Source organism: Balaenoptera physalus (genome assembly GCF_965194825.1).
Source record: "Balaenoptera physalus genome assembly, chromosome: 21".
Taxonomy (NCBI): domain Eukaryota; kingdom Metazoa; phylum Chordata; class Mammalia; order Artiodactyla; family Balaenopteridae; genus Balaenoptera; species Balaenoptera physalus.
In genome coordinates, this window is record NC_138902.1 from 20,901,277 (window position 1) to 20,924,275 (window position 22,999).

The window sequence follows — 22,999 nt, forward strand, 5'->3', positions numbered from 1 at the left end:
AGAAAAGAGACCCTCCCTTGGAGCAGGGCGGGCTGGCTGGCTCGCGCACTGCGGGACGGAGTGGGGCGGCTCCCCCCTGCCCCGGTCCGGCCGAGCCGGGGAGCCCCATCGCCAGCCCGCCCCGCACCCCGCCGCGCGCCGGCTGAGTGCTTAGTCACCGTGAGGCTGCGCCGGCCCCGCGCGCCCCCCTCCTTCCCCGGGCCCGCCCACGGGCCGCACCCCCGCGGCGCGCACTTCCGCATGCATGGCCCTGCCGGCCCGGACTCTGAGCGCGAGCGCGGGGCTCGGCTGGCGGCAGGCGGCGCGCACCTTCCCCGGCTACGCGCCTCTTCGGGCCCGGGCCGCCCGCGCCCTCTCCCGCGCCATGGCGTGCAGGCAGGAGCCGCAGCTTTCGTGCCCGCCGCCCGCCGCCGGCGTCGCGGCCTGCTACGACTACCTGGTGATCGGAGGCGGCTCGGGCGGGTTGGCCAGCGCGCGCCGGGCGGCCGAGCTGGGCGCCCGGGCCGCCGTGGTGGAGAGCCACAAGCTGGGCGGCACTTGCGTGAGTACCCGCTCGCTCCCGGCGCCCCTCTTCACGCCTGGGTTCCTGCAGCGCCGCGTCCCGCCGCCCCGCTTTGTCTCAGCCTCTCTCTGCAGGAACAGCCTGTGCTCTTGCCTAGTGCGACCTCCCCCCGCCTCCCCGAGGATGGGCCCCCAGCGCTGCACTGTCCGCTTTCCCCCGCGGGTCGGAGTCAGGATCCCAGCGGGGTTTGATGAGAGAAGTGTAAAGGGGCTTTTCCGCGGCCCCCGAAGCTGTGCATGCGTCTGTTCCAGCGCACGTATCATAATAACGCTGGCCGGAGTTGGTGAAATCTAACATAACTTTCCTGCATCCTCACTCCTCAAGGTGGAAGGGTATCGTATTCCCTGCTCGATCTCATCACCAGATCCATGAAACATAAAACTGCATCTAGAATAGTTGCAGCTGGTCTGAGTCTCTGTGGGGAGAGGGGAAGGGAGGATGGAGCCCGTGTCACTGAATGAGGATCCCGGTCCTCTCCCTTCAGTTTCAAGGGCAGAATGATTTACAGCAGCGGTTCTCACTTTTGGCTGCACATTTGAATCACCTGAGGAGTTGAAAAAATTCTGCTGCCTGGGTGCAGCCTCGGCTTTGGGTGATTCTTAATGGCAGCCAAGGTTGAGAATCACCAACTACAGTTGACATTGACGTAGGATTTATTGTTAAATGACTTTACAGACCTTTTGTTTTGTTTTGGAGGGATTTTAAAACTACCTCCCCCCAAAAGAGGGTTGTAAATCCTGCGATTGAGAAACTATTACTTTAAAAAATAAGTTTAGTTCCCAAGTTACTGGCGTGGGCTCTTCTGTCACAATACTTGGGCGAGGTACTTGCTGTTAGTATTAAAATGTTGTATCCGAGTGTAACCTGGGCTTGGGCATGGAGTTCTCGAAGTTCCTTTGGAGAGGGATGCTTAAATTACACTACACTGGGAACTCCTTAAGGGCAGAAGTGGGTTCATATGTTTGCAAGCTCTTATCACCTTAACAGAGAGCTTGCTCAATAACCGTATGTGAATGAAACTCAAAATTAACAGCTGTGAAAGGGCTGTCTCCAGTGTCCCGTGCTCACTTTTTAAGTTCAGAACGGAACGAGGAAAGGAAAAATCCCTGTTAATTATCAACTTGCACCTTGACACCTTAGTCTAGACAGACTCTTAGGAGAAGCCTGGCTCTGCAGAAAGCAGATGGAGGGGTGTCACTAAGAGGTCCCCCGGACAACTGGTGACATCACTTGATAACTGCTCATCTTTGTCCCTCTCTACTTCTCTGTTTTCCTCCTTCGCCATGTGTGTCATAATCAGCTTGTGTCATCCTTCATCGTTGCCTGGTTCCACTGGTATTAATCTAGAAGGGGCTTACCCCATTTTTAGGTTCCTGTTAGAAACGTGAATGCTTTAAGAGATCAACTACTTCCGAGAACAAGTAAAGGACAGCTTAGGAGTCAACCATTTACTGCTTCCTTATAGAGTGCCTGGCCTTGCTTATCTCATTATGCTGCAGCAACTTTTATTTTTTAGTAAGCATTGATCTCTTGGGGTAAATCCCCTATTTAATATTTTTATTAGATTCCATTTGGGCTCTTCTCAAACTGCCTTTTGGTTTTGAAATTCAAGGAAGGATGTAGTATGCCTTAGAATATCAGAGAAGATAAAACCAACTGATGAGACCTGTTTAGATCTGTCTCAGGACTCTAGTTGTCTGGGTTATCCACAGGTGCATTAATAAACTTCTTAGTGCAGTGATTTCCAAACAGGTGTTAGGGAAAATTGAGGCTCTCTGAAGCACATTTCATTTGTTCCTGTCTTCACTTCTCCTCCTAATCTAAGTGCTAAGTATTTGGATTGGGGCTGGTTGAGATAAAAGGGTAGATACCAATATTTGTAAGACAAAGGTCCCTTCCCTCAAGGAATTTGCGATAAGGTGGGGAAGCAAAATGTAGACAGTCAACCCCAGAATGAGGGGGGTCTATGTTAATTGCTGTTATGGTAGTTGAGAGAAGAGTGTAATTATCACTTCTGCTTGGGCACATTGGATAGTTTTGGGACAGAGATAGTATCTTTGTGAACTTGAACTGGATGAATATTTTTTGACAGGGTAAGTCAGGGGCAGAGGCACAGAAGCAAGGTATGTTGTGTAGTCAAATTTGACTGGAGCAGAGGGCGTCTCCTATAAAGCTGATGGGCAGGTGGTAGTAAAAAGGTAGAGTTTCTGGAAGCACAGTGAACTGTGGAAGGGTTCTGAGCAGGAGAGTGACACGATAAAAGTGGCTTTGTACTCGAGATACTATTGAGAGATGTCCCTTGGGAAAGTCAGATGGAAGTTTCTTTACTATTGACTCTCCAACCAGGTTTTTTTTTTTTTTTTTTCCTAAATGTTAATTAATGTATGTTAATTCTAAAGCTTGGTAAAATTTTTAAGTTGCCATGGATAAATTCCCACAGGAGTTTCAAATTAAAGCCTCACGGTGGCGGTTATTTCCAGGGAGTGGGATTATGTTTTGTTTTTAACTGTTTCATTATTTGCTCATTTATTAATATGCCAGGTATATAGGTACTTTTTTAGATGCTGGGGTCACAGCAACGAAGCTAAAAGATAAAAATCCCCATCCTCATGGAGCTCACATTGTAGTTGTTATCTGTAGTTTCTAAATCTTCCATGCAGTTTTTTTAACAAATAAAAAAAATACAAGTTTTTGTTTTTAGCCTTCCTCCATGAAAACTTAGACTCATGGACTGATGGAGTTGGAAGTGATTTTGGAGATCTACTAATCCAGTCTGACTATAGTTGTTTTTTGTTTGTTTGTTTTTTTAATGGGAAGCACTTACATAAGCTTGCTGACTTAATTTTTTTTAGAAAAATTCTTCTATCACTATCATTTTTATCAAGGATGATTTTTTGATTAAAAGTAGGAAGCTTATAATTTCAAGTAAGGGACAGCCCTTTATTTATTTATTTAACTCTTTTTTGCGGGGGGTTGGGCTGCCACACGGCTTGCAGGATCTTAGTTCCTCCACCAGGATCAAACCCGTGTCCCCTGCAGTGGAAGCAGAGAGTCCTAACCACTGGACTGCCAGGGAAGTCCCGACTGTCCTTTAAATTGAATACTTTTAGCTTTATAAAAACGGAGCATGGGCCCCATTGCTTTCATTTCATTAAGGATCCAGCTTACACAAATCCGTATAGGAATTTAGAAGCATTGTTCCAGCCCAGGACCCTCATTTTTACCAAGGAGCAAATTGAATGTCAATTAAAATGTGGTTGAAAACAAACCAAGTGTAGAATAACCTATGGAATTAGCATAGGTTATTAGCTATGCTAATTAGCAGCCAAACCATGGCTTCTGTGTAATTGTGTGGAGTAATTTATGATTTGGTGAACATTTTTAAGCATTCTTCTCAGCTACAGGGGAGGAACCTTCTTACTTCTGCCTCTTAGGAAACAGTCATTATTTACTTTAAAAGCACTTATCTACTAGGTGGGTCTCCACTTCAGAGCTCCTGATCTAGTAGGTCTGGAGTGAAGCCCCAGCAGGTGTATTTTTAAAGAGCCCCATTCTGATTCTGGTGTACCTGAGCCTGACTCAGCGCTGGGGGTTTCATGGGGAGCAGGAATTGTGCGAAGACTTTAACCCTATGGAAGCATTAGAATGAATCTGGAGAACCCTGCATAGTTGTGGGGATCAGATGATAATGAGTTTGGTCCTAGAGTCATTTCCTGGTTTCATAATTTCACGCTTCTGGAGTAAGAGCCTTCCATGGGTGTCTATATGGTGTGACTGTTTGCCTTGATCTCCTGACTCCTCCTCAGTTTTCCTTTTCCTGGATGCTTTTTTTTTTTCTCTTCTGTGATACAATGGAGTAGGCCCCTTCCGAGGAAACGGGTATTTTCAAGATGAGTGACCTGTGTTGGTGTACCTGAGAGTTCACTTTTCTTTGATGGAATTTATCACTTTAAACTGTTAAGAAACTCAGGTGTGAAATGACTGTGCTCTGTATTGTGGTAGGGGAGGAAAAACTTTCTCTCTTCCCATTTATGTTCAGTAGCTGGGGCCTGCAAATTAAACAGAGAATGGACAGATTATGGGAGAAAAGGTTTATTTCATATGCGCACATGAGTGTCACAGAAAAGAAGTGGGGAAAAATAGGAACTCTTAGGTCTGGGAGCTTAATGCCAACTTAACAAAGGGTGACAAATTGTGGAAAAGTGACTAGACAAAGGAAAGGGGGTTTGGGCTTCTAGAGGCGGTAACTTGTGGGAAGGTAAATATATGGGGGGAAACTAATGTAAGATAAGGGTTACTTTAATAAGGTTTTTTTGTGCAGATTCATCTCAGTGCTACCTTTCCATCTCCAGAGATAAGGGTTTTTCTGCTGCTGGTACTTCCCTTCATAAAGGGAAGTTTAAGCTTTGCTTTTAGGTAGAAAGGGGGAGAGCAGAGTTCCTCCTGTGTCTGCTGTTTCTTAATTGTCTTCACCTCAGAATAATTTTTATGTCAAAGGAGCATGTTTTGGGGTGGCATATTCTGATCCCCTCAAGTTCAGAGTGAAATAAGCAATGAGAGCCAGTACTGCTACTAAACTTCTGATGGGTAAACTAGGTTAAGAGGCAGGTGTAGCTCTAATAACATTCCACTCTTTTTTTTTTTTTTTTTGGCCACACCGCATGCAGCATGTGGGATCTTAGTTCCCCGACCAGGGGTCAAACCTGTGCTCCATGCAGTGGAAGCATGGAGTCTTAACCACTAGACTGCCAGGGAAGTCCCCAACATGATTCCACTCTTAAATTACTCTTTATTTTTCTGGATCAGGCAAAAAATTATAATAGTATTAGGTTAGGCATTAAAAAAGGGAAACTGAAAGAAATCACCTGTTTTTCTAGGATTCAATTAAAAATAATCTTTTATTGCCTACTGCGATTAAGTAATTTCTGAGAGCAGAAAAATACATGAGTTAATTTTCGAGTTCAGTTTTTGGGAGTCTCCAAAAAGGTAAATATAGGCATAACTCATAGCACTTTGCAGATTCTGCTTTTTTTTTTTTTTTTTTTTTTTACAGACTGCAGGTTTGCGGCAACCCTGCGGTGAGCACATCTGTTGGCACCATTTTTTTTTTTAAATTAATTAATTAATTTATTTATCTTTGGCTGTTTTGGGTCTTCGTTTCTGCGCGAGGGCTTTCTCCAGTTGCGGCGAGCGGGCGGGGGTCACTCTTCATGGCGGTGCGCGGGCCTCTCACTGTCGCGGCCTCTCCCGTCGTGGAGCACAAGCTCCAGAGGCGCAGGCTCAGTAGTTGTGGCGCACGGGCTTAGTTGCTCCGCGGCATGTGGGATCTTCCCAGACCAGGGCTCGAACCCGTGTCCCCTGCATTGGCAGGCAGATTCTTAACCACTGCGCCACCAGGGAAGCCCTGTTGGCACCATTTTTGCAACAGTATTTGCTCATTCGTGTCTCTTTGTCACATTTTTCTAACTCTCGCAATATTTCAAACTTTTTCTTCATCATTATATCTGTTATGGTGATCTGTGATCAGCGATCTTTCATGTTACTACTACGACTTGCTGAAGATTCAGATGATGGTTAGCATTTTTTAGCAATAAAGTGTTTTCTTAATTAAGTTACGTGCATTTTTTTTTTTTTTTAGACAATGCTATTACACACTTAACAGACTACGGTGTAGTGTATACATAACTTTTTTTTTTAGAACACAATATTATTATTTTTAATGAGGTTTTTTTTCATTTATTTATTTGTTTGTTTATTTATTTATTTATTCTTGGCTGCGTTGGGTCTTCGCTGCTGTGCGCCGGCTTTCTCTAGTTGCGGCGAGCGGGGGCTACTCTTCGTTGCGGTGCGCGAGCTTCTCATTGCGGTGGCTTCTCTTGTTGCAGAGCACGGGCTCTAGGCGCGCGGGCTTCAGTAGTTGTGGTGCATGGGCTCAGTAGTTGTGGCTTGCAAGCTCTAGAGCACAGGCTCAGTAGTTGTGGCGCACAGGCTTGGTTGCTCCGTGGCATGTGGGATCTTCCCGGACCAGGGCTTGAACCCGTGTCCCCTCCATTGGCAGGCGGATTCTTGACCGCTGCGCCACCAGGGAAGTCCCTAAACATAACTTTTATATGCACTGGTAAACCAAAAAAATTGTGTGACTCCTACAATATTCACTTTATTTCGGTGGTCTGGAACTGAATCTGCAATATCTCCAAGGTCTGCCGGTATAATGCTTCTCATGATGGAGTGCAAACCAAGAAGAAATGCACAGATGGCCCAAAGCCAAGATGAATTAGAGCCTTCTGGGGTCTTTGTCTCTGCTATTCAGGGCGGTTCATTTCTCTGCCCATGCAGATATGGGAAGAGTCAGCTTGAGGAAAAAGTTCTTTCTGACTTACTATTCCCTTTGCCCCAGGCCTGTAGGAGCATGTGTTCCAGTTTTCTTTCTGACTGTACTGATTCTGTGGTAAAGACTGACCCACTTCTTGTGGTATAGGCGTACAGTTCTTACTAATAAGGACTGATCACCAGACAAAACCTTTTTTTTTTAATTGCAGTATAATCGACATATAACATTGTATTACTTTGAGGTGTACAACATAATGATTCGATATTTGTATATATTGGGAAATGATCACCACCTTAAATGTAGTTAACATCTGCCACCATACATAGTTACGAGTTTTTCTTGTGATGAAAACTTTTAAGATCTACCCTCTTAGCAGCTTTTATGGACAGCTACATGTAAAAGAATGAAATTAGAACACTCCCTAACACCATACACAAAAATAAACTCCAAATGGATTAAAGACCTAAATATAAGACCAGACACTATAAAACTCTTAGAGGAAAACATAGGAAAAACACTCTTTGACATAAACCACAGCAAGATCTTTTTTGACCCACTTCCTAGAGTAATGGAAATAAAAACAAAAATAAACAAATAGGACTTAATTAAACTTAAAAGCTTTTGCACAGCAAAGGAAGCCATAAACAAGACAAAAAGACAACCCTCAGAATGGGAGAAAATATTTGCAAATGAAACAACAGACAAAGGATTAATCTCCAAAATATACAAACAGCTCATAGAGCTCAATATCAAAAAAACAAACAATCCAATGAAAAAATGGGCAGAAGACCTAAATAGACATTTCGCCAAGGAAGACATACAGATGGCCAAGAGGCGCATGAAAAGATGCTCAACATCACTAATTATTAGAGAAATGCAGAACTACAATGAGGTATCAGCTCACACCATCAGAATGACTATTATCAAAAAATCTAGAAACAATAAATGCTGGAAAGGGTGTGGTGAAAAGGGAACCTTCCTGCACTATTGGTGGGAATGTAAATTGATACAGCCACTATGGAAAACAGTATGGAGGTTCCTTAAAAAACTAAAAATAGAACTACCATATGACCCAGCAATCCCACTACTGGGCATATACCCTGAGAAAACCATCATTCAGAAAGAGTCATGTACCAAAATGTTCACTGCAGTTCTATTTACAATAGCCAGGACATGGAATCAACCTAAATGTCCATCAACAGATGAATGGATAAAGCAGATGTGGTACATATATACAATGGAATGTTACTCAGCTGTAAAAAGAAACGAAATTGAGTTATTTGTAGTGAGGTGGATGGACCTAGAGTCTGTCATACAGAGTGAAGTAAGTCAGAAAGAGAAAAACAAATACCGTATTCTAACGCATATATACGGAATCTAAAAAAAAAGAAAAAAACTGGTGCTGATGAACCTAGTTGCAGGGCAGGAATAAAGATGTAGACATAGAGAATGGACTTGAGGACATGTGGTGAGAGGGGGAAGCTGGGACGAAGTGAGAGTAGCATCGGCATATATACACTACCGAATGTAAAATAGTTGGATGGTGGGAAGCAGCAGCATAGCACAGGGAGATCGGCTCGGTGCTTTGCGATGACCTAGAGGGGTGGGATAGGGAGGGTGGGAGGGAGGCTCAAGAGGGAGGGGATATGGGGACATGTGTATGCACATGGCTGATTCGCTCTGTTGTGCAACAGAAACTAACACGGTATCGTGAAGCAATTATACTCCAATAAAGATCTATTAAAAAAAAATAGTGACAAGCAGTGTGAACTGCAGAGTCTTGGTATAATGATTTTCTTTTGTTAAGTGAACATTTTTGCTTGCACATAAACTATTTTTATGAATTTGAATCTTTATTATTGAAATTTAGTGTCTTATTTTTTCATTTTTTAATTTTTATATCATTTTTAAAAATTACTTTCCATTACAGTTATTACAAAATATTGGCTCTATTCCCCATGTTGTACAATACATCTTTGAGCCTATCTTACACCCAGTAGTTTGTACCTCCCACTCCCCTACCCCTATGTTCCCCCTCTCTCCCTCCCCACTGGTAACTACTAGTTTGTTCTCTATACCTATGAGTCTGCTTCTTTTTTGTTGTATTCATTAGTTTGTTGTAATTCTTAGATTCCACATATAAGTGATATCATACAATAAAAAAATATATATATGCAGTACAGTGTTATTAACAATAGTCACCATGCTGTACGTTACATCCCCGTGACTTGTTTGTTTTATAACTGGAAGTTTGTACCTAGCAAAAGCCTTCTTGATCATTAATGTCACTGTGAGCTGTGCTGTACACACCAGTTAGAGAGGCCAGCAGGAGGAGCGGGGGCTTTGGAAGAGACCTGAGAAACAGGCCACTTGGTAGGTTGTTTGTATTCATCTAGGCTGAAAACAATTACTCAGCAACATGTAAATCAGAAACTAACTTGGAGGTGATAGCGTGTACTTTGATATTATAGTGTCTGTATCCCCAGTAGGCTGAACATGCTTTTGTTCTTTTTTTTTTTTAAATGGTAAGAATACTTAACTCGAAATCTATCCTGTTAACAAATTTTGAAGCGTACAGTACAGTATCGTTGACCGTAGGGACAACGTTGTACAGCAGATCTCTAGAACTTACTCATCCTGCTTACCTGAGGTTTGGGGCCCATTGATTAGTAAATCCCCGTTGCCCTCTCCCACTCCCCACCCCCCAGTCCCTGGCAACCACTGTTCCACTGTTTGATCCTATGAATTTGACTATTTCAGATACCTCATATAAGTGGAATCACGCAATATCTGTCTTTCTGTGACTGGCTTATTTCACTTATTTTAGTATGCTGTTCCAAGGTCGAACATGCATTTTTATTTTATTTTTTATTTTTTAATGTTTTTTGACAGTATAATGGTTTTATTCATAAAGTTCAATATAGTATTTTAAGGGAATGTCATTTGGTGTTAAAACATCCTTTCTTATGTGAAATGAGCATGATAGTAAAGAGTTGTATGGTTTTTTTTTTTTTAAACTGACTTTTTTGGTTTATTTATTTATTTTTGACTGTGTTGGGTCTTCGTTTCTGTGCAAGGGCTTTCTCTAGTTGCGGCAAGTGGGGGCCACTCTTCATCGCGGTGCGCGGGCCTCTCACTATCGTGGCCTCTCTTGTTGCGGAGCACAGGCTCCAGACGTGCAGGCTCAGTAATTGTGGCTCACGGGCCCAGTTGCTCCGCGGCATGTGGGATCTTCCCAGACCAGGGCTCGAACCCATGTCCCCTGCATTGGCAGGCGGATTCTCAACCACTGCGCCACCAGGGAAGCCCAAGAGTTGTATGTTTTAAAGTAGGTATTAGCAAAGTAAAAAGTTGATAGCCTGTGTCAGTCTGCTGATATTTTGTTCATAAATCTAGAAGTCTGAACAAAGATGAGCAGACAAGAGTGGATGTCTTTTATGGGTTTGACTTGGAAGGAAAACTGTGCTGGGGAACTGAGACTATCATTATCGTAATGATTGTCGTGATTTTCATTCCTTTTGTTCCTCATAATCCAGGAGCAGCATTAAATAAAGACTGTTTTCAGAAATGTTTGGGGATTACAGAACCAAGTTCACCTGAATGTGCTAAACCACATATACTTCATGTACTACCGCAGCTTCAAAAATGTTTTTCATTTTTTTCTCCGTAATACTGGCTCATTGTAAAAAGTTAATATAGAAGTGAAAGTCCCTTCTATTTGAACGTGCATTTTTAAATGAACATTTACTAAAAGGAGATCTCAGTTTAAGGAACCCTGCCATTAGTTCCTTCAGTATTGACAAGGATCCCTCAAAACCAGAAAAGAATCCTAATTTGTTTCCTGGGTTGAGAGTTTCATAAAATGCGGCACGCCTATGTTCATAAATGCCAAAGAAAGGAGTGATCAGAAAGGGTAGGGTTAGTTCAAGCAGGCAAATCCTATTATTGAAATTTGTCTTTTGATTTACCTTATTTTTTTTTGAATTTTTGAATTTTATTTATTTTTTTATACAGCAAATTCTTATTAGTTATCCATTTTATACATATGTGTGTATATATGTGATTTACCTTATTGATTGTTTAATCTTTTGCATCAGTCTTAGTAATACTGCTTTGCCGTCTGCCTCAGAACCCACTAAATCTGCAGGGCCAGAAAAAGAAAGACTTCCTCTTAATCCCTCAGAGTTCCTGTTTCTTTGCGAAAGGTACCTTAAACAAGTAGCAACAGAGAATTTTTCTGGTAGAGTGGAATTAAAGGAATTTTACGGAAATTCTAATGACCTTCCGCATTTGTAAGTAGATTTCAAACAGTCATAATTAATAACCATTTATTCACTGGGTGTTGCAACATGAGATATTAAATAGGATATGGGATCCCAGATCCTTTTTCTCTTGAGGGGGGGAAGCAAGAGATATGGGGCCAGATATCACTCAGTGGGTGCCAGGTGGTAGAGAAAACTGACCCTCCAGAGCTGTGTCGGAACTGGCACTCTTGTAGCTGTGTCTGGGTCTCCCCAGATGCCGCAGAGTAACAGTTCATTGAAGCTTGATCCCTGGGACTGGAGATTTCACATTCATCTAAAGTTCTGCTGAAATAAGAGTTGAACCAAAAGAATTTTAGTTCTAACGTTTGAATACCTCTTGTATCAGTTCATTTTCTTACTTTAGATTCTGCCTTACACAGAATACTTTCTCCTTCTTTCTTTCTTTCTCCCTTCCTTCCTTCCTTTTTCTTTCTTTCTTTCTTTCTCTCTCTCTCTTTCTTTCTCTCTCCCTCTCTCTCCCTCCCTCCCTCCCTCCCTTCCTCTCTCTCTCTCCCCTTCCTTCCTTGCTCCCTCCCTCTTTCTTTCTCTCTTTTTCAAGGTAGATGCCTTACTGGGCTAACCTTTATCTGAAAGTTGAAGGTAAAGACATGGATGTTGGATGTTTAATATGTGCCAGAGTGTGATATTGGATTTATTTATTTATTTATTTATTTTTAAAGTCTTTTTCTTTTTTTTAATTATTAGCACCTTTTAATTATTATTTATTTATTTATTTATTTTGGCTGTGTTGGGTCTTCGCTACTGTGCGAGGTCTTCCTCTAGTTGCGGCAAGCGGGGGCCACTCTTCATCGCGGTGCGCGGCCCTCTCACTATCGTGGCCTCTTGTTGTGGAGCACAGGCTCCAGACGTGCAGGCTCAGTAGTTGTGGCTCACGGGCCCAGTTGCTCCGCGGCATGTGGGATCTTCCCAGACCAGGGCTCGAACCCGTGTCCTCTGCATTAGCAGGCAGATTCTCAACACTGCGCCACCAGGGAAGCCCGTGATATTAGATTTATAATAAGAAATATGTATTTGGTCTTTGTCCCCATTTCTAGCACAGAGTTCCTGGAACCCTTGGAATTTACTACATGCTGAGTGGTAAGGGTGTCTGGATATTGAACCATACCTGAGTTTGTGTTAATGAGGTGTCTTCTGGAAAGAACATAAAATGGGGGCTGGTTGGTAGAGGAGCCAGCCATGTGATAGAGGGTTGGAACGTCAGCCTCAACCCCCTGCCCTTGGGAAGGCGAGGACAAGGGTCTGGAGGTTGACTGTCACCAGTGGCCAGTGATTTAGTCAGCCGTGCCTATGTAACGAAGCCTTCATAGAAAACAAAAAGGACAGAGTTCAGAGAGCTTCTGGGTTGGTGAGCACATGGGGTTTGGGGAGAGTGGCGTGTATGCCCAGAGAGGACACGGAAGCTCCACACCCCTTCCCAGGTACCTTGCCCTGTACGTCTCTTCCATTGGGCTGTTCCTGAGTTACATTATAGCTTTTTATGATAAACTGGTGATCTAGTAAGTAAAATGTTTCATCACATGTTTCTCTGAGTTCTGTGAGCCACTCGAGCACATTAATCAAACCCAAGAAAGGGGAAGGGGTCTTTGGAACCTTGGGTCTATAGCCGGTCGCTCAGAAGCACAGCTGACAACCTGGACTTGTGGTTGGTGACTGAAGTCGGGGCGGGGGGGATAGGGCAGTCTTGTAGGACTGAGCCCTTCACCTTTGGGATCTAATGCTGTCTCCAGGTAGATAGTGTCAGAATTGAGTTAATTGCTTGATTATGTGAAGAAATAAAACACACATCAGAATTGGTGTCAGAATTGTGAAAGGACATGGGCAAGTGGTGTCCAGACAGCATCTTGCTTGATAACTGTTGGTGTAAAGCTGATAAAGACAGGGATCTTTATCTGTTCTGGTCAGCAATACCGAGCCCCTAGAACAGTGTCTTGCACAATCTGAAAGAATGTGTTGATGAACCAATAGTGTTTTGCTTAGTGAATGATGACTGGTCATTTTCTAAGTGCTCCTTCCTCATATCAGTCCTGAACTAGATTTTAGGCTGCAAAGGAGGAAAACAGATGGAGGAACCATTAGGCAACTCTGTGATGGGGAACAGAAAGGGGGAAACCAGAGGAAGGAAGCTTCCTATTACTTAAGCACAGGTGACATTCTTGACAGGTGATGTTGTAAATTAACCAGTGACATGGGCAGTGTGCAGTTTGTACTTGTCTGGGCAGAATTGAAGGTAGGAGGGCCAGCCCTAGGGAAGTGGAGAGCCTCTGAATTTTGCCACAGGTGTCATCAGACTCCTCACATGTTCTGTCCCTGTTTGGAGAGGCTCCTGTCCTCACTGTGAGCCAGTGCTGGCAGCCGACGGAACGGAAGGATTCTGAGCACTAGATTGGAAGAGGGAGTTCTCAGAGACGGGCCATCAGTTTGCAGAGGGAGGCAGAGCTGCAGGAATCTCTCTGGCACTGGGTGTCTCTGCTCCTACAGCTTATTGTTGGTCAGTGCCCACCTAGAGAATGCGGGCTCTGCAGGGGGATTTGCCAGGTGGAAAGCGTGGTATGCTGCAGGCCTTAGCTGTGTGCACTCCTGGGAGGTCAGAGCCCTGACAACCTGTGACCCTAGTGCCCCAGTCTGGAAGGCAAGCTTTCTTTGCCATCTGTTGATCTGTTTCTGAAAGGGAGCCGGCCACTGGGGAATTAATCTCCTGTGTTTGCCGTATGGCTTTTGTACATGGGGAGCTGGCAGACTGCAGAAATAATTCAGAGGGGTCAGTGGCATCATCACACCTATCATGAATTAGAAAAGAAGTGCTTTACATACATTATCTCTGATCTTCTCAAAATCTCTAGAATGTGAGTATTATCATTCCTATTCTATGGAATAGGAAACTGAGCTCAGAGGGGTTTAGAAAGTTACCCACCAACTTCTAGGAAGTGGAGGATTCAAACTCCTGTCTGTCTGACTCTACGCCCGTGCTCTCTTTCTGACAACCTAATGCACCCTCAGCTGGAGAGCGAGAAGGAGGCTTGAACAGGACTGCACAGAGCTCTCCACCCCGGTTTCCCCAGCTTTGTAGGTAACGAATCGTTCTTTTCTTCCCTTCCAAGTCAAAGAGGCATCTGATAATCAGTTGTGTTGCACTGAAGTGTTCGAGGTTTCTGAAACCGTCGGAAACCCTCGAGGCCTATCCCTAGGAGCTGCCAAAATAGGAGGAGGAGTACTTCAAGGTCATGGGCTTCCGTTCAGCCATAGCCCCCGGACCCAAAGTGTGCTGTGCTGGAATACAGATTCTCCAGCCCCCGAAGCTCGCAATTTTCTACCAGCTTCTTCCTCTGATTTCTGGCCCAAGACTGGGCAATTTTAGGGAAGGTGGCTGATTCTGCTGCTGCCTCTTGAGCCAGCATCTTGGGTAGGCTGAGCCCCTCTCGCAGGTCAGGACCGTGGGCTCCATGAGAGCAGGGACCGTTTCCACTGAGCGCTCTGCTTTGCATAATGCCTGTAGTGTACTCACTCACTACTGAGTGAGTGTGCTGAGTAGTGAGTGAGCACTTCCTCAGTACTTCTGGATGAATGAATGGTCACAAGTTAAAAAGTTCAGAAACTTCTAAAAAATAAACTAACGTTAGTCATACGCTTGGCACCAGACCTGTGTTCTTTGGACACCGAGAGAGCCCGCCTCGTTCCGTATGGCCATGATCAGCAGAGCTTACAGGCACCTGACATAAATTATGTCTAGAAGGCATTTGTTTCCATATGAAAGAAAAATAATTGTATCATAAAAAATATTGAAAATAGACAAGAGAGATCAAAGAATCACCTGTCTAAATTCCACTCCCCAGATAAAATCATTTTGGTTTATTTCTTGGTCTAAATGAATTATACAGTAATGAATGACATTATAAAAAGTATTTAGAGTGAAATATGAAAGTTTTCTCCCTCCCCAGAGATGACTACTGTTAAGAACATGGTATATTTGCTCAGACTGTTTAAATGTATGTGTACCTTTGCAAATATATATAATGCAAATTGGAACATGCAGAACAAATTGTTCTGCAGCTTTCTTTTTGTCACTTAATATCCTAAGAGCCCCTTCTGTAACGGTAAATAGAAATCTACTGTGTCCTTTTAAACGACTGCAGAGTAGTCCATAGGCTCAATGTACAGTAATTTCCCTATAATAATGCTTCCGTACTGATGGGTAGTTAACTTGTGTCCAGTTATTCACTGTGACAGTACTACAGGGAACATCCTTATACGTGTATCTTTGGACGCTTGGACGTAACATGTGACTCCTTCTGTGTAATAAACTCCTAAATTTAGAATTGCTAGGTTCTTATGGTATGTGCAGTTTTAATCAGTCTTACTCTTTAAAAAATATTTTTTAATTGTATACGTTTGACATGTAACATTGTATAAGTTTAAGGCGTACAGTGTGTTACTCTGATTCATCTATAGGTTGTAATATGATCGACCATGTAGCGATATTTATCATATTACATAATTATAGTACAATGTCATTGTCTAAATTCTAATTAGTCTTACTCTTTTTTTTTTTAATTAAATTATTTATTTATTTATTTATGGCTGTGTTGGGTCTCCGTTTCTGTGCGAGGGCTTTCTCTAGTTGCGGCAAGTGGGGGCCACTCTTCATCACGGTGCACGGGCCTCTCACTATCGCAGCCTCTCTTGTTGCGGAGCACAGGCTCCAGACGCGCAGGCTCAGTAGTTGTGGCTCACGGGCCTAGTTGCTCCGCGGCATGTGGGATCTTCCCAGACCAGGGCTTGAACCCGTGTCCCCTGCATTGGCAGGCAGATTCTCAACCACTGCGCCACCAGGGAAGCCCTAGTCTTACTCTTAACCACAGTTTTTTTTCCAAGTTATTTTAGGATGTGATCAAAAGGAAAAAACAGATATAAACAAAAATGTGTGTATAAACATATACATCACAGTTTACAAGGACTGTTGCAAGGAATTTTTTTCTAGTCTAAGGGGTATGAATAGTTATTTTCTTAAACAACTGTCTAGTTTTTATGTGAAATCTTACAACTATTTGTGTTTTTCTTTGTGTATAGGCTGCCAGAAGGCTAAGAGTCAAGTATGTGGTCTGTCTCTAACAAGTATATAAGCATGGAGATAGATAAATAGCTAGCTAGCTAGATAATAGCATGGATGAACTTTACTGCTTGATTCATCAATCGTCCTTTGATCTTGAAAAATAATGTAGTTTTCCACTAGAGATTTTCTGAAAGGGGACATTCTGGGTGTTTTACCCAGTATACGCCATGGTAAGTTTCCCAGAAATCCTCTAGGACAGTTGCTCAAGTGGTTCAGTTGCCTTTATTCAGCCGGTGGATCCTCTCACCTCCGTGCTGCTGTTTCTCTCTGCTTTGTTCCTTTGGACCTGTGCGAGCTCAGGCTTTGGCCACCTGCTGACCTATTACCATCCCTGCAGGGCATCCCCCCCTCCCCCGGAAATGGAATTGTCCTCCCTCCCTCCCTTTTTCCCTTTCCCTCCTCTCCCCTCCCCCTCCTCCTCCTCCTTCTCTCTCAACTGCTTCTCTTGAGAAAAGGCTCATAAGTAAAATTCTCTGCCTCCTCACACAAGGAAAGTAATGTTCCTATGTTTTCCAACTCTATAATAGAAAAAAGGAAGTAGCTGTAGAGTGTGACTTAGAACTCAAGGAAGTCTCCTGGGTGGATGCTTGGGATTCATCTCTTGCATGTTTGTTTGATGGTTTGAGTTTAATAATCTTAAAATATGTCCTTTTTATTTTTTTCTAGGTGAATGTTGGATGTGTACCCAAAAAGGTAGAACTTTTATTTCTCCTTCCTTCCGCACTCCTTTGACATATTTGGTAAATCATGATCAGAGTAAGGATGTTTTCAAATGTCCCAGTTAAAATTCTTGCTGCAAAAAATAACTGAGAAAGCTACTAACAGTGGCTTGAACAGTAGGATAGTTTTTAAATATCATTTATTAAGAAGCCTGGAGGAAAAAATAAAGATGCCTGGAGATAGGCAGCTTCTGAGATTGGCTTAGCACTTAAGGATATCTGAAAGGACCCTGGCTTCTCTCCACTTTCCGCTCTGGTATCCTAGATGTATGGTCAGTGGTAACCCCTGCCCCCTCATGGCCACAGGATGTCTCGTGGAGCTCCAGGCAGGATGTCCTCACCCAGCACTGCCCCTGCAGATTGCTTTAGATTCTCCTGGCCAGGATGAGCTACTGGCAAGTGAGTGGTTTTCAGCCAGGAAGAAGGGAGGGAGGGGCTGCTGGAGAGATAACCACAGAAATACTAGCTCCTGGATACTAACTGCATCATACATACAAAGGAAATTCATCCTGGCCATTAACCTTGCGGTTACGTTCCCAAAGTGACAAAGTTCCTGTGGGAACACAGAGGGGAGATACCCAGGAATGGAACACAGTGTCTGGTCTCAAACTTCTGATGGTCTAGAAGGAACAAAGACCAACAAAATATTTATAGTCATGGTGTAAAAGAAAAGCACTGTCCATCTGCAGGGGATAACTTTTTCTCAATAGGGAGATCCAGCCAGGAAATAAAAAAGTTTATACCTCACTGTAAGCCCAAGTGCTGATGTGACCAAGACCAAGTAGATGATGGTGGCAGATGGATGGCTGTCCCTTCTACATGTGGCTCTGGTTAACTACGTGGACCCTGGGTGACTTTGCACGGAGTGGGGTGTTTGCCTCAAGCCATCTGGTCTTTCACCTGCTCCAGGGCGTCTCTGAATCAGTTTTTCCCAGGGAGACAAGAACGGTTTTTCTCCTGGAAAGACGTGTCAAGATTGTCATGGGTTTTTTGTTTTATTTTGATGTTAGTAGTTTTTGTTTTTAAACAGAAATCTATTTCTCTGTAAATTATCCATGTTAAAATCATGTATCATGTGACGTTGGGTATCTCCTGGCCACTCTAAAATTGAATTTCTCAAGTTGCTTGAATGATGTTTCTGAGGACAGTATTCGGATACCATTGTGGTAAGCAGTTGATAGAATTGCACCTCAGTTAAAAGAATCCAGCACAGTCATCAATTTATTCTTCTTTAGGCATAAAGGGAGGAAGGTACAAAGAAGGAATCAAAGGCTTGTCGAAAGTCCTGGGACTTCCCTGGTGGCACAGTGGTTAAGAATCTGCCTGCCAATGCAGGGGACACAGGTTCGAGCCCTGGTCAGGGAAGATCCCACATTGCCACAGAGCAACTAAGCCCATGTGCCACAACTACTGAGCCTGCACTCTAGAGCCCCCGAGCCACAGCTACTGAGCCTGTGTGCCACGACTACTGAAGCCTGCACGCCTAGAGCCCGTGCTCCGCAACAAGAGAAGCCACCGCAATGAGAAGCCCACGCATCACAACGAAGAGTAGCCCCCGCTCGCCGCAACTAGAGAAAGCCCGCACGCAGCAACGAAGACCCAAGACAGCCGAAAATAAATAAATAAATAAATAAATAAAAGTCATGTCTCTGGCATGTCTGACAAAGAAGATGGTAGTTTGTCATCTAGAGTTCTGGATGCCAATTTCATTTCAGTTCTCATGATGATCAGTTGGTTTACAGGTTATAGGCTACATCCCACAGGAGATGCATCTAACCTTTGAGTTCCAGATGTCTGATTACATATATCCTTACAGGGACATGTTTGTAGTTATAGGAATCCATTTTCTTAAAGTTTCCAGTGCTCAATTTTATCTAGTAGTTTACTTCTAAATCACTTTAAAGTTACAGATGCAATTGCATTTCTTAAATTGAGCACAGAAGGCAAGGCTTAAAGAAATTTGAAACTTAAAATGAATGTAAGCAATAGTAAATTTGAATGGAAGAACTGTGAGACATATAAAGAATATTCTGCTTTTACAGAGTGTATAAACTGTGGAATTCAACTGTAGAAGTAATTTCCCCCAACATTTCAGAAGTCTCACTATGAAATCTATCTGGTCATATTTCTGAAGTTTCTCTTTTAAAATGTTTAGTTTTGTTTGTAAGTTAAAGGTCAGTATCTTTATCTACTATTATATAGTTACCTTTCTGTAGAAAAAAATTTCTCTTTTTTCTCTGGACTCACACACTACTGTCTTGGGTACTTTTTTTATAGGTAATGTGGAACACAGCCGTCCACTCTGAATTCATGCATGACCACGTTGATTACGGCTTTCAAAGCTGTGAGGGTAAATTCAGTTGGCGGTAAGTGTAAACGCTGAGAGAGCTCTGTTTACAAACATACACTTTTTCTTTCATAGTGAAGTAAGCCATAAATTTTTTGAGGGTGTATTATTGTGGCAAAATGTATATAACATAAACTTTTGGAGGTGATAGATATGTTTTTGGCATTGAGTGCAGTGATGACATACTAATGCATATACTTATCTCTAAACTCATCCAGTTGGTACATTAAATATGTACAGCTTTTTGTATGTCAGTCATGCATCAATAAAGTGGGTTTAAAGTACACAACACAACATGAAAGGTTCATTTTAGCCCTTTTAAAGTTGTCGATTCAGTGGCATTAGGTATATTCATAGTGTTGTGCAACCATCACCAACATCCATTTCCAGATTTCCACCAACCCAAACAGAAACGGTGTACCTGTTAAACAATCTTCCCTGGCTCCAAACCCCTGGTATCTCTATTCTGTTTTCTGTCTCTGTGAGTGTGACTATTCTAGGTACCTTATACAACATCTGTCCTTTTATGCCTGGCATATTTCACTTAGCGTAGCACTTTTAGAGTTCGTCCAGGCTGTGGTATGTGTCAGAATTTCATTCCTTTTTAAGGCTGAATGCTGTTCCCTAATTTTTTTTTTTTAAGTTTTTTTTTTAAGCAGATATTCATTTTAAATTATTTATTTGTTTATTTATTTATTTTTGGCTGTGTTGGGTCTTCGTTTCTGTGTGAGGGCTTTCTCCAGTTGCGGCAAACGGGGGCCACTCTTCATCGCGGTGCGCGGGCCTCTCACTATCGTGGCCTCTCTTGTTGTGGAGCACAGGCTCCAGACGTGCAGGCTCAGTAGTTGTGGCTCACGGGCCTAGTTGCTCCGCGGCATGTGGGATCTTCCCAGACCAGGGCTCGAACCGGTGTCCCCTGCATCGGCAGGCAGATTCTCAACCACTGCGCCGCCAGGGAAGCCCCCTAATATTTATATACCGCACTTTCTTTCTTTATTCATCCTTCAATGGACTCCTAGGTTTTTTCCATCTCTTGTCTATTGTGAATAATGATGCTATGATTATTGGTCTACAAGTCCCTGTTTTCAGTTGTTTTGGGACTATACCTAGAAGTGGAATTGCTGGGTCATGTGGCAATTTATATTTAACTTTTTTTTGAAGTTTTATACCTTTTATTTATTTTCTTTATTGAGGTATAGTTGATATACAATATTATATAAGTTTCAGATGTACAACATAGTGATTCACACCTTTTAAAGGTTTTACTCCATTTAGAGTTATTATAAAACATTGGCTATATTTCCTGTGCTGTACAATATATTTTTGTAGCTTATTTATTTTATACGTAATAGTTTGTACCTCTTAATCCCCCGTGTTTAACTTTTAAAGGAACTGCCATAAACTTTTTTATTTTTTTTGGCCACATCTTGCGGCATATAGGATCTTAGTTCCCAACCAGGGATCGAACCTGAGCCCCCTGCAGTGGAAGCATGGAGTCCTAACCACTGGACCACCAGGGGATTCCCTGCCATAAACTTTTCTAGCCATAAATTTTTTTTTTAAATTTTAGCATATTCATTCATTTATTGAGCAAATAATGAGTGGCCACTGTATACTAGGCACTGTGCCAAAGCAGCTCTCCTTGCCTTCTTTGCAGAAAGAAATTTACGAACCTTGCATGCCAAATGCACATTCTCCATAGAGTAGAATAAGGGTTCTGCACATACGGAACGCAGACGGACACAGGGGAAGGTGTGCCTGCCTTTAGAGACACTCACTCCCAGGGCTCTCATGGACAGTCTGATTCTCTGCTCCGGGGTGTTCAGGGTCAGAGGCCCTAGTTACGACCGAAAGAGGAGACTCCAGATCCTCAGTACTGACTCCGGTTTCATTGCAGGGTTATAAAGGAAAAGCGGGATGCCTACGTGAGCCGCCTAAACACCATCTATCAGAATAATCTAATCAAGGTGAGCATGTCAGGTTTTGAACTTTGGGAAGAAGCTGTTCTCTGCTGGAGAACCAAATCTGGCCAGACATAGCCTTTACATTTATCTCTTGTTTCTTTTCTTTCGTGATTAATGGTTTTGATGTTGACCTGTAAGAATGTAAGTCGGACTCGGTAGGCCAGTCTCATTTCTATTTCTACGGAAAGTGGGACGTATGTGCCTAAGTCGGCGAATCAGGTCTCACCTGATGCCTGCCTGCACCTGTCTGACCCTCCACTTAGTTCCAGAAACCAAGCACCTAAGAGCCTGATTATGTAACAATGTGCCAGTTTATGGATTAAAATCAGGACCATTATCTGGCTGGAAACCTGCCATAGTTTGTCTGCTCAGAACACCCTTGTCCTTGGTGGCTAAATCTACTCAGGACACCATGTTATGGTTCAGAAGGTTTTTGTGAATGAAGTCCAGTCAGGAAAATTGGGGAAAGGTGTGTTTGCCTTCAGCAAATGTATGTTGTCCTTTGCTCTGCTGAAGCTTTTCCTACCCTCATGCTTTGATGTCATTCCTCTTCCACTGGACTGTACTGAAGCATCATCCAACTCTCCTTTTTCTTTTTTATTTATTTATTTTTAATTTATTTATTTTTGGCTTCGCCGTGCGGCTTGTGGGATCTTAGTTCCCCAACCAGGGATTGAATCCAGGCCCACGGCAGTGAAAGTGCGGAGTCGTAACCACTGGACCGCCAGGGAAGTCCCAACTCTCCCTTTTCTTGACAGTGTGACTCCCAGCACCCTTAATTGGTCTTTGTGGTCTCACTCTGCAATTTCTAAGACATCAGCATAGCTTAGGTTGTACTAGATCAGTATATTTGGGATGGTATTTGGGCCACTGTAATCTCATTAGCACATGTTTATAAACCACTTTTTAGGGTGAGTTACTTGTACAGATGGCTAACCTCATAATTTTTATATTAATTCTTATCATTCATTGGGTTTATTTTTTTGGAGGGTGATATTTTCTGACGTTAACCCCCAAGTTCAAGGGGAAAGTGTTTGGTCTTCAGACCCCTGTGCACTGAGTTCAAGAGATTTTAAGGTGGCTAGACATGAATATGAGATGCCATTTGCTATACTAAGACACCCAAGTAAAAAAAAATTTTTTTAATGGAGCTAGCTTAAAGTACTTTTGCAAAAGAGATAGGAAAATTACTCAGGAAATAGCATTTTTTAATACTCAAAAATCTTGGTGTGTAGCAGAATTTACCATGACCTTATGGGAAAGGAATCACAGGCGATCCAGAAATTCAGAATAGGAAACTTTCTGTGAAATATCCTAGGAAATGAAAATAAAAATTTCATCAGTTTCTTCCCCAAGCGATTACCCATATTATTGCCACTCGACTCAGTCTCCTTTTTGTCTAGCACCCGGTAGGAAATCATTACCTCCTGGAGGAAAGTTTTTCAGGAGCCTCGTGGCTTTTGGCATCAATCTTGATTCACCTTGATTAAGCAGGGCACCTGCAGAACAGGCCTGGAGGGCTGATTAGAAAGGAGGAAATAGCTCAATTCAGAACCAGGTGTGTTCCAAAATGTTGAAACGCTCCATTCTGTGATCGTGCCTACAGGATTCCATTATCCTTGTGAGTTGCCCACATTTCTTGCC

General features: G+C 42.9%; 1 protein-coding gene across 1 annotated transcript in view; it reads left to right on the forward strand.

The window, feature by feature from the left end:
- The first annotated feature begins 229 nt into the window (after positions 1 to 229).
- Positions 230 to 22,999, forward strand: part of GSR (glutathione-disulfide reductase) — a 48,572-nt gene continuing 25,802 nt past the window's right edge. The window contains exons 1-4 of the mRNA XM_082444646.1: positions 230 to 541; positions 16,992 to 17,018; positions 19,322 to 19,410; positions 21,289 to 21,358. Of these exons, the coding sequence (XP_082300772.1) occupies positions 245 to 541; positions 16,992 to 17,018; positions 19,322 to 19,410; positions 21,289 to 21,358 (483 nt within the window). The 5' untranslated portion in view covers positions 230 to 244. The remainder of the gene's footprint in view (positions 542 to 16,991; positions 17,019 to 19,321; positions 19,411 to 21,288; positions 21,359 to 22,999) is intronic.